This window comes from Elephantulus edwardii, unplaced genomic scaffold (genome assembly GCF_000299155.1).
Source record: "Elephantulus edwardii isolate Elephantulus edwardi_28Jun2011 unplaced genomic scaffold, EleEdw1.0 scaffold00064, whole genome shotgun sequence".
NCBI classification, from domain to species: domain Eukaryota; kingdom Metazoa; phylum Chordata; class Mammalia; order Macroscelidea; family Macroscelididae; genus Elephantulus; species Elephantulus edwardii.
The window spans coordinates 12,559,010-12,577,865 of record NW_006399814.1 but is presented as its reverse complement, the minus strand read 5'-3'; the positions used below and the strand labels follow the sequence as shown (position 1 = coordinate 12,577,865).

The 18,856-nt window shown below is 38.5% G+C and overlaps 1 protein-coding gene across 1 annotated transcript in view; it reads right to left on the bottom strand.

Moving 5' to 3' along the window:
* Window positions 1-3,634: 3,634 nt before the first annotated feature.
* Window positions 3,635-18,856, bottom strand: part of LOC102855621 (serine/threonine-protein phosphatase 2A catalytic subunit alpha isoform-like) — a 29,813-nt gene continuing 14,591 nt past the window's right edge. The window contains exons 2-7 of the mRNA XM_006888065.1: window positions 12,064-12,273; window positions 9,485-9,658; window positions 8,431-8,520; window positions 7,623-7,784; window positions 5,012-5,130; window positions 3,635-4,389 (exon numbers count right to left, since the gene is read on the bottom strand). Coding sequence (XP_006888127.1) covers window positions 4,317-4,389; window positions 5,012-5,130; window positions 7,623-7,784; window positions 8,431-8,520; window positions 9,485-9,658; window positions 12,064-12,273 — 828 coding nt within the window. The 3' untranslated portion in view covers window positions 3,635-4,316. The remainder of the gene's footprint in view (window positions 4,390-5,011; window positions 5,131-7,622; window positions 7,785-8,430; window positions 8,521-9,484; window positions 9,659-12,063; window positions 12,274-18,856) is intronic.

Below are 18,856 nucleotides of genomic sequence, written 5' to 3'. Positions count from 1 at the left end.
GAGTCCTCATTAAAGTTTTTGGGAAAGAACTTTCAAAAATTGGTTTATGTAGAGTTAATATAACCCTATGATCTGATGTATACTGTTGTACCAAGTCTAAAGTTGGAACGCGACACCCTTAAATCTCATTTGAGCCCTCATCTCATGTAAGTGGAGTTTCCCTCAAGTATGGTCTGCATCAGGAGAAAAAGACCAGAGCTTAAGGTACTTTCACATCAAGATAAAAAGCAGGAGTGAAGCATGTCCTTTCAGATCCTGTGATGGGTCCTTCCAGTGGTGGGAAGTTTCTCAAAACAAAGACTAATCCCTAAAAAAAAAAAAAAAAAAAAAAGACTAATCCCTATGGAAATCTCCAAGGAATTACATATCAAGGAAGCAAGGACCTTCCTCCCAAAATCAACAGAAAACTTCCTAGACCTGGCCACCTGAATTTGAGCTTCTAGTGTCGTAAGTAGTAATTGTTAAAGCCCTTCACTTGTGTATGTTATAAAGGCACAAAGTAACTGTGACAAAAATCCTCAGAACGAAAAAAAAAATCCTCAGAACGGGCAGCGGAAACAAGGTAATAGAGCTGTGTGCCGGAGGAGCACTAGGCAGGGCTGGTGTGGGGTCTGGGGGATGCTCGTGCACCTAGGGCCAGTGGTGGTGCTCAGGTTGGCAGCATCCACTTGGGCTGCATTACTGCAGTGCACAAAGTCCCACTCAAAGGGCTCATCTGGTGGCTGTCATCAATGCTGGACCCAGTAAAAGTGCAGAGCCCTGTGGACACCATCTGCGAGAACCCTGACAGTGTGCCTATCAATGTTCTCTGGATCCAAGGGGCTCAAGCTGGTGACTACTTCTACTCCTTCATGAGCTGTCACCACTATGCAGACTACAGCCAGTTATAAGACCATCCCTGCCAAGCTTCCAGTCCACACTGTCAGAACTGAGGGTGTACATGGGCGCTTCCACGCCAGACTTAGCACCCTCTATGGCACCTGTCACAGCCCGTGAGAACCCAGAACACTTATCTGGCCTCCATCTGGAGAAGCCACACACTGAAGACAGCATCCTGGTCAAAACGTGGGAGAAGAGGCACAGTGCAGTCCCCAAAGGCTGTGTGCACTCCAGTCAAAGCACTTGATTGTCCATCTGTCATGGTGTGACAGGTGTGTCAGCTTCTGAAGACCAGGAATCCAGGTGCGTGTTGGGGGGAGAAGAGCAGAGTGAGGCAGGATGGCTGTGTTCTCACTGCCCAGCTAAATGCATTCAATCACTTTTGTTCTCAACAATTAAGCTTCCTTGCTCAGCACCGTGAGGAAGACAATGGCATTTTCAGAATACCATTCTCTGTCCCAGGAAAGAATCATGAAGTGATCAAAAGAAGCAAAAAAGAGATGCAGTCCTAAATGCAATGTGGACTGGGTCTTAGAACAAGAAGGACACGAGTAGAAAAATTAAAGAGCCAAATACAGTCTGGATTTTAGTTACCAGGATTGGACTAATATTGGCCAGGGTGCAAGAACCAGCAGTGCTTCATTCTGTGACAGAGGACGCCACAAGCAGGAGCCACCTTGCTGACCACCAACAGTAATAATACAATAAGAGTCTTGGTTTTGACAGATGAACCACAGTTATGTTAAGAATTTCACACTGGGGCAGGATGAGTGGGGAGTTTGCTGAAACTGCACTCATTTTTACAACTTTCTCTGTAAATAAAAAATTAACCCAAAATAAAATTGTATTTAATGAAAGGAGATGGATAGAAGGATATGGAAATGAGATTCACAGACAGGAAGTGAAGAATGTGATTGCATGGTGGGTATTGTAATTCATGTTATAAAACAAAAGGTGTATGAATGGTTGAATGTAGAACCAATTTGTCTTGTAAATGGACACAGATCACAAGAAATAAAAATAAAAAAAAATCCTCAGCTGGCTTTTAAAGTTTATATGAACTGTAATTTTTATTTCTGAAATAAGCTATTGCTCTGGAGGTGTGTAGTGGCAAGGAACTACGCTGCCAACCCAAAGGCACAAGGTTTGAATACAACAAGTTGCTCCACAAGAGAAAGATTGGCAATCTCCTATACAATTTACATTTCCTGAAAACCCACTGGATGGTCAGCTGTGAGTTGGATGAACAGCTCCCTTGAGGGAGCTCTGGTGGCCCAGTTGGTAAAGAGTTGCACTGCCAAACCAAGGCTGATCTGCCAGAAGAAAGATGGACAACCTCCTTTTGTCAGATTTATAGCCTCTGAAAATCTGCTGGTCAATTATGAGTTGGTTCCAACTTGATAGCACATAGCAACATTAAGGTAATTTAGTGACTCAACGAAAACTTTTTTTCTAAACAGGTAATATACTAAAGTTTTCTGGAAACAGAAGACCAAAGCTTATTAATCCTCCACAATTAGTTCAAACCTTAAATCATTCTAAAACAGTATTACTCTGGTCACAAGCTCTATTTGGTAACTGTATAGACTATGTACCTGGATGATATCATCACATGTCAATTACAGAATAGCTGTTTGCTATCTAGATCACTTGGGCCTTATGCTAAAACTAACACACGTACATAATCTATTTTGTTCAGTCAAGGGACAATGGACCTGACATGCAATGCCCAAGGAGGAGGAAGAGAGAGAATGAAATGGAGACAGGGGCCAAGCATAGTGTACTGCTTTGGAGTATCTCCCTCCTCCCCTCAATGCTGTCAATTTGAAATAGGAAATGCTAATACTTTTTGTCAGTTCCAAATTCAATACAGTACAAGTCAAGCAGTTTTTTATTACTAGGCTCACTCAAGTAGTGATTAAGTGTCCCAAAGATTGCCCTAGTAGCTTAAGCTATTAAATGGCAAATGTACTTGTTACAGAACTATTATTATAGCTTCTCAAGAGCAAGGGAGAGAAAAAGAAAACAAATCCACAAAAAACATCATTAAATGCTCAGCACAGTTACTTCATTTCAGGTGCTACTTTTTCTCTTTGAACATACATAAAACCAAACCATGCTTCAGCAATAGTTTTCTATTTGGTTCCATTGTTATCACTTAAAAGTGTTTAATACAGGCTAGCTTTCTTTTCTGGGGCAAATTTAACTCTAAAGTTCGTATCTGAAGCAATGTACAAATATATTTAAGAACTTACCAATTCATCACACACTTTAAAGAACCCACATAACATACACATCAATATTTATAAGTAGCAACTATATTGATAAGTAAACACACTATCATTTCTTGTTAAATTATACCCAACACATGCTGGTGTGATTTTTTGGGGTTTTTCTTTTCTTTTTTTAAAAATTAAAACAAAACTCACTCCCCGTTTTTAAATCTCCATTTTATGGTTTTACAATCAGGGCCTACTGAAGTAGAACACAGATTTCCTTTCTTGCAGACAATTTCAGACTGAGGAAGAACCCACCAAGAGCATAATGGCTAATCTGACAAGTACAAATCTGGAGGACAGTCCTGCATTAGTCTGAGGAATTGGTAAACAGTTACCAGAGAAATTACATGGTGGCCTTGATTTTTATTTTCGACTAGAATTCTACAACTCTGAAATTAAATCAATTAACTGATTTATCTTTTTACTAAACAGCACCAGTCTTGTCCATCGATACAATTAAAATTTGACCTTTCTGGTTCTTAGTTCACAAGTTTATTATGAAAAACACTGCAGTGCTCTTGTGCAGTAACATTGTCTTTTAGGGGGAAAGAAGGGAGAACAGTTCTGTTCAGAAGAACTCACCAGGTTCTGACAATAACAAAGAACAACATGGGGTTGAGATTGAGAAGGGAAAGAAACTGAGTGCAGACAAATTATACAATTAAATTAAAACGGTATCCCTGAAAAGAAACAAAACGATTTCAAAACTCACAAGTAGAGGGGAGGCCTTGGTACTTATTTTTAAAAATGTTCATTAAGCTCCAATGATTGTTTGCTGCTATCCTTATCTACAGTCATGCTGAGTAAAGCTATAGCTAAATGGAAGTTAAATTGTATTCATGAGGTGTTAATGTTTACATCTTAGTATCTGCAGTCTCTCAGAGAAAGCAAAGTAACTACAAATAGCGCTATGCCAGAAACTGGTTTCTTGACCAACAATGTCGCTTCAGCATGCAATGAACTGGTTCATTCTAAAGTGGTCACGGCTGTTGATGACAAGAGGCTTTGTATTTTATATGGCACATCTTTTGGTCCGTGTGAAAACAAGTTTTTTTGAATGTTAACTATTCTCTGACACTTTGAAGTTACTGTTGCTCTTCCCACTTCCAATAGGTCAATATATGGTTCATGGCAATACTGTACAAGTTTAAAATTTCATTACAGGAAGTAGTCTGGGGTACGACGGGTAACATGTGGCTCGCCTCTGCGAGGTGCTGGGTCAAACTGCAAGCTGAAAAACAAAAACATTTGTTATTTATGTATCAAGACATCAATGTTCAAGTAACAATCAAAATTAATATTGTTAGTCTTCCAAACTTTGTACTTTCCCCTTATCCAATTACTTCAGTTTAACAGTGTGCTGCTGTTGTAGCCTTCCATGGCAAGAGTCTGCTGGGTTCACTCCCCCTCCAGAAAAGCAAATTAACTGCAGCCAGAGGGGCTGCACTTTCATATAATGGGAATCCTTCTGGGACTATTTAGAAGGGTTCTACTAAATAACGTGTTTTTTAAAAAAACAAAATAAAACAAAACAAACCCACCAAACCAAACAAAGCAATGTGCAATACCAGTAACCCAGTTTTCAAGATTATTAAATCCACAAAAGAAACATGGGTCATAAAAATTAAAATGGTAACAATTTATATTAGAGTTGATAATAGTTTCTATTAATGTCTTTCAATAATCACAGGTCCATTTCAAATAAAACTAAAAATTAAAAACAAAACAAAACAAAAAAACAACTAGAAATCAATTTGGAAGCTGATTTAGCATGAACTCTTTAGCAATTAAGTATCTCAATAAAACACCATATTAAAAAATTATTCATCAACTACTCAGATATAAATACTTACAAAGAGTATTTTAGAGTATCATCAAGTTCCATGATTGCAGCTTGGTTACCACAACGGTAACAATAGTTTGGAGCACTGAAAATTGTCACTACGTTCCGGTCGTGGCACCAGTTATACCCCTACAGGAATTGAAAGATGAGTTTTAATTTACAAAATTAAAAATGACTGTACAAGAGAAAAGATGCTCTCCTCTTCCCTGCAATAGGCACAAAAAAATGCTACTACTTTACTTCTGAGTGCCTTAATAATCCCATACTTGGTACAATTTTAGCAATAAATATTTTTTCCAAAAAAATACAAAAGGTGGTATGGATTTTTTTAATTTGAGGGGAAAAAAAATTTTAAAAAAAATTCCCAAACAAAACCTTAGAAAATAGAACCAAGAGCCACCAAAAATAAATAAATAAATGTTTATTACATGTGTGGTCTTCTCTAAGTACACCAGTCTGTTAGTCTCTTACTGCAAGATACCAAACGTGATCCACGGATAAATATTTACATGGATATTCCTTTTAGAGGTAAAGATATACCCATAAAGATCAGAACCATATTAGTATCAGGCAGGCAAAAGCACCTAAGTTGGTCCCTGTCCAGGTAAAGATGCCTCTAGGATCTCCAACTTCACTTCCCCTAAATCCATCTAAATTCATGAGCTACTCGTTCACAAATTTCTTTTCCCACCTTTGGGAGTTGTAGCTGACCTTCAATCAAATTTTCAGAGGCTATAAAGTGCAAAGAAACAGAGTGCCCGTCATTCTCCCTAGGAGCAGTTGGTATATTTGAACTGCCTATCTCTGGGTTGGCAGTGCAACTCCTTACCAACTAGGCCACTGGAGCTCCTGATAAATCACATAATTTTACTGTCAATAGTGTGCGCAAAGGCAACACTTCTCAAGCAAATCAAATCCACCATCAGCTCTGTAAACAGACTGGTAGTCTGTTCTAGTTAAAGATTTAGTCTTGGAAAACTGTTGGTAACTATGATATGAGTTGGAACTGGGTAGATGGATGGCAACTCAGTTTTGCTTTTTTTATTCTTAAAAATCACTGGTGCTAAAGACCATTGTAAACATTTTTTTTTCTTCCCAATCTCTCCTCTATGCATACACATCATATGCATGAATATACAAAACAAAATCATTAGGATCATAAAATGTTATGCTCTCTTACACAACTTACTTTCTTACCATAATTAGAGGGAGGTGCTTTGCTGGTTTTAGTGGTATGGAGCTGCACTGTCAACTTAAAAGCAGGTAAGTCATGCAACAAGGGAAAAAGGTGAGCAATCTCCTTTCATGTGTTTAGAGCCTCTAAAAACCTGCTGGAGGGTCAAGTATGAGTCATTTCTGACTTGACACCAATGAGTTGGTAATTTTTTCATTGTGATCAAAAGCTTGAGATTGAAATACTGGCACTTGCTGGCTCAGGTTATTAAGGCAAATTCAACAGAAGGAAGATAATGAATGTTCTCTTCAAATCATTCATTTAAAACTCTCTACCAAACAACTATGAGATCTCACCCCAGAAAGAATAGCAAAATTTAACAGACCAGCAAGCAACAAATGCTGGTGAGGTTGTGGAGAAACTGGAACCCTTATTCACTGTTTGTGGAAGTGTAAAATGGTACAATCACTGTAGAAGGTGGTGTGGCGCTTTCTCAAAAAGTTGTAAATAGAGATACCATTTGACCCAGCAATTCCACTGCTGGGAATATACCCCAAAGAGACCATAACTAACATCCAAGCAGATATATGCACACCCATGTTTATCGCGGTTTTGTTCACAATAGCAAGGAGTTGGAAACAACCGAAGTGCCCATCAGCAAATGAATGGAGAGAGAAGCTGTGGTATATTCACACAATGGAATACTACGCTGCATTGAAAAACAAGGAACTCATGCAATATTATTCAAAATGGGTGACCCTGGAGGACATTATGCTGAGTGAAATATCTCAGTCACAAAAGGACAAGTACTGGGGAGCTCTGGTGGCCTAGTGGCAAGAAACTGCACTGCAATCTCAGAGGAACACGGTTCGAATCCACCAGATGCTCTGCCGGAGAAGGAGGCACAATATCCTCCTGTACCAGTCAGATCTGATTTGACGGTACAAGCACACAAAATTAATTTAAAAAAAAAAAAAAGGACAAATACTGCATAGTGCCACTGCTGTAAAACAGGACTGACATCGGGGTTAGGGAGAGAATGAGAAAGATGGTATAAATAATGCATACTGCACTGAAACAGATGAGGGAGAAAACTGTTTAAAAGAGATATGAAGAAAAAAAAAAAGGAGATAATGTGATTAGGTATTCCTGTCATGACAGGAGTCTAGAATGAAGGCTGCATAGTGGATTGGACTTGGGGGGGGAAGGATTGTAGAACAATGAAAGAATTTTTCTTTTACTTTTCAAAGAGAAGAACAAATTGGGGGGGAGTGCGAGGTGGGCAAGGAGAAAAGTGCAACAATGAATTAAGTGGAAGTCTTCAGTCTGAAAACTTTCATTAATAATTTAAAAAAAACCCAAAAGCCCAACAAAAACTCTGTACCTACTATCTTCTTCATTAAAATTACTAAAAAAGGCAAACCACATTTCAAAGAAGAGAACATACCTCCATTACCAGCTGGTGAGCTCTAGACACCAAAGTGAGGCCATTGGCATGATTAAATGTCTCAGAAATATCTTGTCCAAAAGTGTAACCAGCTCCTCGGGGAGATATACCCCAACCACCTCGGTCATCTGGATCTGACCACAGCAAGTCACACATTGGACCCTAAAAAGCAAGTTCAAGCTGTAATTCGCCTCTTAAAAATTAGTAACAAACAAACAAAAATAGTAACAAGATGCCATAGTCAGAAGTGAAACCCTTTTGGGTGGTCTTTGAGAAAATAATAATGAATTTTGCCATTAAAGTCAGTTATTATACCACAAATAAGACACAACTTTCAGATGTTCTTATGAGGCACAGGCTCTAATTAATTAAATCTCCCTATGATATGTTCATACTTTGGAGATGTTATCAGGTGGTGACAGTCCCTTAAAAAATATCATGCTTAAAGGGGATGTCCCTCAATGAGTTGGACCAACACAGTGATTGTAACAACAGGCTGACGCACAACAGACACTGTGAGGGTGATGCGTGATTTTTGTTCCACTGACTTCTATTAGCTAGAGTCAACTTGATGGCACCCAAGAACAGTATGTAAATCTCAATATATGGCAGTATAATCTAATGGTTAAAGTGGAGGCGCTCAAGACCAACAACTATAGGCCTGTGATGTTATGAAGAATGGAGTTTTAAGAGTACTCGCACCTCATGGGATGATTTAAGAACTAACACATATAATGAACTAAGTTACAATTAAGTTTCTCTGCCTTAGTTTTTGAAAAATATTTTATTAGTAAAGAAAAGTCCATACCTCGTGGGGAACCTCTTGTAGGCGATCAAGGGCTCTAATGTGATCCAGTGTATCTATGGATGGGGAGAGGCCACCATGCAGACAGAAGATCTGAAAGAGTGATTTAAAATGTTAACCCCATACAAGAGAAGCACAAGAGAAGCTTTAAATAGTTTACAGACTAAATTGTAAGCAATAGTTTTTCACAATCATAAGCCATGGAAGCAGCAGTTACGAAATCAAAAGTACAGCACTGGGCAAAAGTGTTATCAAGGACCTTTTTATTTAAAATCCTAAAGAGGAAGGATGTCAGTTTAAAGACTAAGGTACACAGACAAAATCCATGCAAAATTGGACAATGTATAACGAAGAGCAAAGGAGTGATACATTAAGTTTCAAGTTTGTTTTTGTTTTAAATATATTCTGGACACAAAGTGTACTGACAATTGTGGTCTTGGTGAAGTGAGAAACGTATCTTGGACTGCCAAACAACAAACGTCTTTGAAAAAGTGCAGCCAGGGTATTCTTTAAAGACAAGGATGGTGAAAAATTCATTTCATATGCTATCAGGAGAGTCCAGAACTTGGAAAACATCAGGTGTGTAAAAAGGGACAGTCAGTAAAAGAAAGAAAACTCTCAAAATGAGATAGACTGGCAATAAAATCGGGGTAGAGATTGTGAGGATGGTGCAGGCCTGGGCAAGGTTTCTGCTATTCACAGGGTTGCTCTAAGATCGAGTAGGCTCAACTGCACTTTACAATAGCAAGTGAACCATGTCTGCCTTTCTTACTTTTAGCCCACTCTAAGTTAGAAGTATATGCCTTCTCTTGAAAATATGGATGGGTTACATCCATGTGTAGTTATATCCCTGCAATCTGAATTATAAAGTTCAGTACCTGATACAGAAAAGGTATTTTTTTTAAATACTAAAAATAAATACTGTCAAAAATAGGTTTGGGTTTTTTAGAAAAAGGTCCAAAAAGGATGGAAGAGTAGGAAAAAAAATAGTCACTGATACCTACACATTTGGAAAGTTACTTCCTGACAATTGTCAGCACTACTAAGAACCACATACCTGCCCATCCACCAAGGCAGTGAGAGGAAGATAGTCAAAAAGATCTGTAAAATATTTCCAAACATTTGCATTTCCGTATTTCCTTAAACATTCATCATAGAAACCATATACTTGTGTGATCTGTCTGCTCTCATGATTCCCTCTAAGAATGGTGATGCGTTCACGGTAGCGAACCTAAAACAAAATGGAAAACACAGAACAGGTGGCTCTTTTAAAGATCAAAGTTTAACAGAATTTCAATTGTGCTGAGAAAAGCATCTCCATAAACTCGTATCACACCAAATGAAATTATGTGTCTGCCAACTTCCTCTCTACTAGAGGTAAATTCCCTGGGCGTCAGCTTTACACCAAACATACTCACTGGATGCAAGTCTCCCTATGTGAATTCTACTTTTGGTTATCATAGTTCAGTTTCAGTGATTCTTTCAGTAATTCTTCAGTTACACAATCATCATTATGTGTGTTCTAGAATCTCTGTAGTTATCCCAGCAACCACCAAGTTATTTCTGAATTTTAGATTATTTTGTGAACTATGTAAGCAACCTTGCAAGCTAACCTGTGCTTAAAGCCCTCATCTCTACAAATTTCACACAAATGAAACCATTAAATATATATTTTCTTTCTTTTTTTGGCTTCTTTAACCTAGCATAATATTTCAGATGTTCCTAGGTGTGGCAGTATGGATTAGTAATGTATTATTTTGTTTTATGGCTATACCACATTATATTTCTCCATCCAGCAGCTGATGAGGATTTAAATTACTTCTAAATTTTGGCTATTAAGAATAATGCTGCTATTACCAGTTCCAAGTTGTACAGACATATCTGTTTTTCCAGAATAGATTTCAAGGGTGTAACTGCTGGTCATGGGGAAAATGTATGATCTGCTTTTTGACGAGTTAAGATTTAAATCTTAATGATTTAGATGATATCAAGTAGTATCTCATTATTGATTTAATGTTCCTAATGACTAATGGTTATAAACATCTTTTTATGTGCTTATCTGACCATTTAAATATCTTTTCTCAGTGAATAGTAAATTTGTCCACTTTCAAACGTGAGTTTAAATATATACTGGATAAGTAAATTTACAAATGTTTTCTCCCATTCTATTTCCTTTTCATTTTCTCAAGAAAAAGTTTTTAATTTTCTGTTAAGTCCTACTTCTTAAGTTTTTTTAATAAATTGTGATTTCATTATAAATTGTAAAAACTCTAGACTTAACCCAAGATCATAAAGATTTTCTATTAAGTTATATAGCTTTCTTTAGCATTTATATCTAGATCCACATGTGTACAGTGTGAGGTTAAATTCCAAGTACATTTTTTGCATTTGGTTATCAAAGCAGTCCAGCACCATTTATTGAAAGGACAATCCTTTCTCGCACATGAATGCTTTAAAGTAGCATATTTGTTCCTCTCCTGGGCAATGAGATTTGTCCTGGACTTTATGCTCTGGTCAATGTGCAAAGGTGGCTTCATAACTCAAAAAATGACCTTTGAGTAACAGCAGAAATCTTCCACCATCTAATTCAATTCTTTCATCTTACAGCTGCAGAACACAAAGAAAAGCCTTCAAAAAATTTTCTAGCATTTTACATAATTCAGATTAGGAGTTTTATGAACACACAAGTTAATCCCAAACCCAGTTCTTGCCAAAAATCACGTTAGTGCTTTTCTAATACAAGTCTAAACAGTCTCTATACCATTTGGCATACTCTTCACTGAAAAGAGGTCTGCTGGCAAGGCAAAGTAAAGATAATCTGCACATTTCACAAAGCTACAATTAGTATTAACTATTTTTTGTTTTTACTTGCTTTATTCAGTGATCATTTCCACTGTTCTAAAGTGTTAATGTCATGTTTAAAAGCTGCTAAAATATTCTACTGAGATAAACTATAATTTAGATATTCCCCTACTGGATACTTTAGATCAATTTTCTTCCTCAACAGAAGTATTAAACTATACGATTACTATTCCAGTGGTATAAATATTTTTATACATTTAATGTTTATGTATTGAAAACATTTAATGTTTGTTTCTTTAAAATACTTAAAGATTTTAAGACATTGTTGTCTATACAGAATAACTTTTGTTTTTATTCTGTATGATCCTTTACTCAGAATAAAAAGATTTATGATTCATAAACTCAAAACTCAAATAATAATCTTTTTAAAACATGGGGTCTTAAAAAAATTTTTTATTACTGTGTGTGTGTGTGTGTGTGTGTGTGTGTGTGTGTCTCTCATCAAATCAGATCTGACTGGTACAGGAGGAGATTGTCCCTCCTTCTCTAGCAGAGCCATCTGGTCGATTCGAACGTAAAACATGTTTTAAGAGAGTTCTGGTGGCCTAGTGGGAAGAAGTGCCAAAGTTGCATGGTTCAAATCCACCAGTTGCTCCACTGGAGGAAGAAGGACAATCCCCTCCTGTGCCAGTCGGATCTGAGTCTATGATACACAACAACAACAAATATGTTTTAAAATGTAACATTCAGGTGGAGAAAAGAACAAATCACTGGAAAAAGGGAACTGACAACCACCTTATCAATTTCAGAATACCTGCACAAAATGGAAATTACCTTAAGAGCTACAAGCAGTGTAACTGTTTCAACGGAATAATATCCTCTGTCAACATAATCTCCCATAAACAAGTAATTTGTATCTGGTGATTTGCCACCAATTCTAAAAAGTTCCATGAGATCGTGAAATTGTCCATGTACATCTCCACAGACAGTGACTGGACATCGAACCTCTTGCACGTTGGATTCTTTTGTCAGGATTTCCTTAGCCTACAGAGAAAAAAGTAGATCAACACATTTAGCATTAAATAACACAGATAAGCTTACTTCATATATTTTAATGGGTAGACTCAGTATAAGATGAAAAAATTATTTCAAAATTTGCTCATTGCAGGATAGCATCTGTTTGCTGAAATATGTCAATTGGTATTTCTTCAATTTCTAGGGCTTTATTTTTTGCCAATCTGGAGGACTACTTGGCCAACTGTCTGGAATAAGTTAATTTTTATTACCATTCCAAAAAAAGGTGACCTGACAGAGTGTGGAAATTATCATACAATATCACAGACTATCAAAGTCCTGCTGAAGATTATCTAGAAAAGACTGGACTAGTACATTGACAGAGAACTACCAGAAATACAGGTTGGGTTTGGACGAGGTTGTGGCACTAGACACATCACTTCCAATGTCAGATGGATCTTGGCAGAAAGCAGACAATACCAGAAGACTGTCTATCAGTGTTTCATAGACTATGCAAAGGCATTTGACTGTGTAGATCACAATAAACTGTGGCTAACCTTGAGGAAAATGGGCATCTCAGAACACTTGATCATGCCTGTAAGAAACCTATACTTGGACCAGGAAGTAGTCCTCAGAACAAAGGAAACACTGCATAGCTCAAATTCAAGAAGGAGTGCGCTGGGGATGCATCCTGTCTATGTACTGTTTCAATCTGTTTGCAGAACAGTTCACTCAGGAAGCAGGGCTTTATGAGGAGGAGTGCGGCATCAAGATTGGAAAGAGACTCATTAACAACCTACAATATGCAGATGATACTACCTTGCTTGCTGAAATGGAAGACCTGAAGCGCTTGCTACAGAAGGTCAAGGACTACAGTCTTCAATATTGATTGAAGCTCAACATCAAGAAGACAACTGGGCTAAGAAGACAAATGGTAGCACCATAATAGATGGAGAAGAGATTGAGGCTGTTAGCAATTACAGCTTGCCCACAACGTTCTTAATACCAGTAGTCAGGAAATCAAAAGACGAATTGCAATGGGAAAATCTGCTGTCATGGACCTTTCCAGAGTGTTGACGAGCAACGTCAGTCTAGATAGTAAGGTGCGCCTAATCCAGGCCATGGTTTTCTCAATTACTTGTTATGCTTCAGACAATTGGATGACTAAGGATGACAGAAGAAGAATAGATGTCTTCGAGTTGTGTGGTGTTGGAGGAGTCTTGAAAATACCATAGACTGCCAAGAAAACAAATAGGTCTGTCTTGGAGAAGGTGAAGCCAAATCTCTCCTTGGAGGCTAGGATTTTGAAGCCCTGTCTCACTTACTTTGAGTATGTGGCCAGAAGAGATCGGTCCTTGGAGATGAACATGCTCAGAAGGTTGGATGGACAGCACAGGAGAGTGAGACCCTGGATGAAATGGACTGATACAGTAACTGGGGCAATGGGGGGGTTGGTGTGCTGAAGTTAGTGAGACTGGCCCAGCACAGGGAAGGGTTCAGAGCTGCTGTACACAGGGTCGCTATACATCGCAGGTGACTCAATGGCACATAACAACAATAACATACTGTGACGGGTTTGGAAGCAGGAGTGGCATCCGCTTCCTAAACTTACTTCCAGAAACTCTATGAACTTTGATAAATGTTGACAGTTTTTGAGGGGCTTCAGTCCTTTTGTTCATAGGGTTGCTATGAGTCATGCTCGACTCGAAGGCGAACAACAGTTAACAACTCACTGCAGGCATTTATGATTCTACTAACAGGAAAGATATGTCCAGATTTTGGTTGTTTTACTTGAAAGGTGGTAAAATGTGCGTCTAGCTTTATTTTTCTTAGTGTCTACTGTTTTCAGATCTATCATTTGTCATTTAGTTAAATGCTAAATAGATAATCACTGGCAGCCTTGCAAGATCAATGAAAAAATGGAGCAAGTACCTACTTTGTGAGCTTCAGTGTTCTAACTATAATGCTAGAAAAGTTTAATAGAATTGTCTCACTTAAATTTTTTTTAAAAAAATAAAGACATTGTGTGTTTCTTTACATCAATTTGCTTTACAATTGAGATGTTTAATAAAGAAGTTGTATTTAAACAGGCTTTTCATGCTGCTTTAAATAGTTAGAAAGCAGGGCATGTAGTCTCATGTAAGCATAAATTCAAGTATTACATTTAAGGACAATGACCATTTTACTCAGCAGAAACCTGAGCTTTTGCTTAGTAAATATTTACTGTATGCCAGAGGTAACCATAGGCTGAACCATCTAAGCGACTACAATGTGAGTTTCATGTCCCCTACAAACCACTGGAGACACAGTAGTAAAAAAAGTAGTCATTCTTGCTGCTGTAAAGTGAGAAAGACCATAAAGCAGCATGCAATAAAGAATATTGGCAGACCATCTGAAACGAAAAGGAGAAAGCGTCACTGGGGAAAATCTACTGCTGTCAGGTAGGGTCAGACACACAGTAACCCCGCACCAGGTTTCTGTGGCTGTAAATCTTTACATAAGGAGAATGTCCATCTTTCTCTTGCAGTGTGCAAATATTGACCTTACAGTTAGCAGCCCCGCCTGCCATACTGTGCAGTATGTCCCCAGGGCTCAACGGAGCAAATTACAAGTGTTAAGACATAATGTTCCATGATCACTAAAACATACAGCTAGGAAAATTTTTTGCTTGTAGTCCAAAGGACAGAAGGAGTTATTACAGAAAAGGGGAAGGAGTAGGAAATAGGAGGTGGCTTAGACACAGAGAGATACAATTATGTGCATATAAAGTCCCAGAAGTTACTAGGTCAAAGTTAACATTGCAGCAGCACAATATCCAAGAAACAGAAGCTAGCCAGAGTCTGGGTAAGGTGTCCAACAATCTTAATTTTAGCACAGAAATCCTTCACCCAAGGAAATCCTCCAGCATATCATGACTAACAGTTGGTAAAGCCAGGTGAGGTTATAGAGGGTGAATAGTACATGGGTAGTGACTGATGGACAGTAAGTAAAGAGACGGTGGCTGGAGAACAAGTCTAAATAAATTAGTACTGTTGTTGTTATGTGCCGTTGAGTCGCTTGCGACTCATAGCGACCCTATGTAAAACAGCCCCAAACCCTGCTCTATCCTGTGCCAATCTCATTGCCTCTGACACATCCATCCCGATTACCAAAGCCACAGAATCAGACAAAGATATATTGACAGAAAAATTGAGTTTAGGACTGAATTTAAGATTTCAGAAGAATGGCCACAAAAATGGAATGATTCTTAAAAAACCTACTACATAACATGCAATTTATTTACAAATATCTGAGTATCTTTATAGTCACTATGGTACAAACCAACATCGTTTCACCTGGATTACACTTGCCTCCATGTTTTTCCTTCCCCCAATCTATTTTTCATATAATAAAGTGGCAGTTTAAAAAAAATAATTTATTGGTTTATTCTGAGTCGCTGAGGATAGCAGAAAGGGAAAGTAGAAGAGAAAAACGCAACCAATTAACCAAAATAAAACATAAATTCCATCTTCTACATGTAAAATCCAATGACATTGATTACACGGTGTCAATGTGACAAAATGCTGATCAGATTAATATTTTCATCATTGTGTAGAATCCTAGCTAAAAGAATGTCTGTGATGTAGAAAGCACTTTACACACACTCTTATGGAATAAATCGAGACTATCTCAATAAACCGAGACATGAGAGAGGCAATCCTAAGGCAAAATTTCTGTTGTCTTCTGGGACAGCAGGAAAAGTATAGTTAGGAACTGGTAATAAGTTCTTAGGAGAATGAAGTAAAAGGTAGCCCACTGTCAAGGAGTCAGAAATTACTCATAACTGACCTTCCAATGGGTTTCTGAAGCCATAAATGGCTCAAGAGACTGCCCATTTCTCTCAGAGTAGTGGTGAATCTGAACCACCAGATAAGTACAGCCTTTGGTCTGTAGCTTAAATTCCCAGTGAAGTACGCTGTCAGAACTTCTTGGTGGAGGACTAGGGAATTTTAACCTGGAGTACCAACAGTCAGCATTCATTCATCTGAGATTATTAGAGAAAGCCAGATTTCAGTTATGCCAAGAGAAATTTGTCATAGAAGTGAGTCAGAAGAATTTTCATCTATTCAATCAACATCAGTGAGTGTCCTCTATATGCTATCAGTACAGAATGGTGTTCTAGAGTATAGTATAGAAAAAGGCTGGCTGGGCCAGAGGAAGGCCACAAACTGCAATTTGGGGTGAGGGTGGGTTGGTATTGTTGCTCAGTACATTGTGAATGGCAGTCAAAGATGGTAAGGTCTAGTTTCAAGGCAATGGCATGGACCCTTGATGATATACTAATATTTAGTATCAATATGCTGTTGTTGCTAGGTACTATCACATGCATTATGACTCACAGTCAATGGATCTGAACCTGCTCTATCCTGTGACACCCTCTCCAAGGACGGCCCCTTCTTGCAACATGTCCAAAGTACGTCAGATGAAGCTTCAGAATCCTTGCCTCCAAGAAGCAGCCTGTTTCATCCTCTCGAGGAGGAACCTGTTTGTTCTCCTAGCAGTCAATGGTATATCCAATACTCACTCTTCTCCAGCACCATAGCTCAAAGGCATCAATTCTCCTTCTATCATCCCTAGTCACTGTTCAGCTTTCTGATGCCTGGATAAGGTGCACCTTAGTCTCCATACTGTTGCCGTTGCTCTTCAGTACTTTGGAGAGGTCTCTGACAGAAGATTTTGCCACTGCATTCATCTTTTTGGGTTAATAAATCACCTTTGGGTTACTAGCACAACACCCCATAGACACTACCACTAGAGCTCCCTATATGAGTAAAGAGGACATAAATCAATAGCCCCAATTATCAAATTATGTCCTCAAAAGCATTTATAATACACCTAAAAAGATAAAGTCAAAAAACCTGTGATATTACAAAGTCTTGTAAGCCCTAGTAACACATAACTGCATGCCTCTATTCCCTGGTGGCATAGCTTGTATGGAATTATGCTGCTAATCCAAAGGTGGTGTTTCTGTGGCAAAATTTACTCATTAGCTGCTCAAGAGAGAAAAGACGGGCAATTCTCTCATTCTCCTGTTATTTATAGGCTCCTAAAAACTCGTGGGTGGGTCAGCTCTGAGTTCTTTTGACTTGACAGCAATGAGCTGAGTTTGAATGTATTGTGGTGTTCATCATGCTTGGAAAGTTGGAGGGTCTGTGAAAGAGAATATAACTCTCAATGAGATTGATGAACAGTGACTGTAACAACAGGCTTAAGTATATTAGATGATGATGATGGCACAGGATAGGACAAGGTTCAGATCTATTACTGTTCTTTGGGTCACTGTGAGTAATAGTTGACTCAACACCACCTAACAATCATGACACGCTGCAGTACAAGCATGATGTGCTACTAACCAAAAGGATGCACATCTCTCGCAGTTCAAATCTAACTCATTAGCAGTTTCAATGGCAGTCTAAGATTTACAGTCTTGGGAATCTGATGGAGGGTTACAATGAGTTCAAATCAACTCAATGGCAGTGAGTCTGATGGGTTACTTGGAGAGCTCTGTTGTTGTTAAGTGCACCTGAGTCTACTATGACACAAAGCAACGCTATGCATAATAGCTCTGAACCCTAATCTATTCTGAGCCAATTTAACAGGTTCTGACACACCTAGCCTCATTACCTCAATTATTAGGTTAATCCATCTCATTGAGGATCTTCCTCTCCTGCACTGTCCTTTGACACTTCCAAATGATATTGTTTTCAAAAAACTGGTCCCTCCTGGCTACATGTTCAAAGTATTGAGACGGAGTCTCCAAATCTTTGCCTCCAAGGAGTAGCTTGGTTTCACCCTCTCCAAGACAGATCTGTTAGTTCTTTTGGCAGTCTATAGTATGTTCAATACTCTTCTCCAGCACCACAATTCAAAGGCAAACAATTCTTCTGTCATCCTTAGTAAATGTCCAGCTCTCTGATGTAATTGTGAAGACCATGGCCTGAACCAGGTACATACCTTAGTCTCTGTACATCTTTGCTTGTCAGAGATGGAGATTTTTCCTAACGCAGTTTGTCTTTTGATTTCCCGACTGCTAGTGCCAAGAGTACTGGACTGTGGAACCAAGCAAGGCAAAACTGTTAATAATCTCAATCTATTCTCCATCTATCATGATGCTGCCAGCTGGCTCAATGGTGAAAAATCTTTGTTTTCTTGTTGAGCTTCAATCCATATTGCATACTACAGTCCTTGACCCTCTGCAGTAAATGCTTCAGGTCTTTCTCAGTTTCAGAAAGTAAGGTTCTGTCATCTGCATAACCTATGTTACTGATGAGTCTTCCTCCAATCCTGATGCCACATTCCTCCCCATATGATCTCTCAAATGATCTGTTCTGCATACAGAGACAGGACACATCCCTGACACTCTTTTTCTGATTCTGAACCATGAAGTGTTTCCCTGTTCTGATGACTGCTTCCTGATCCAACTACAGGTTTCACGTGGTATTCAGGTATTCTGGGATTCCCATTCTCCTCACAATTAGCCACAATTTGTTGTGCTCCACAGAGTCAAATGCCTTTGCATAGTCAACAACACATAGACATTCCTCTAGTACTCTCTGCTTTCAGCCAAGATCCA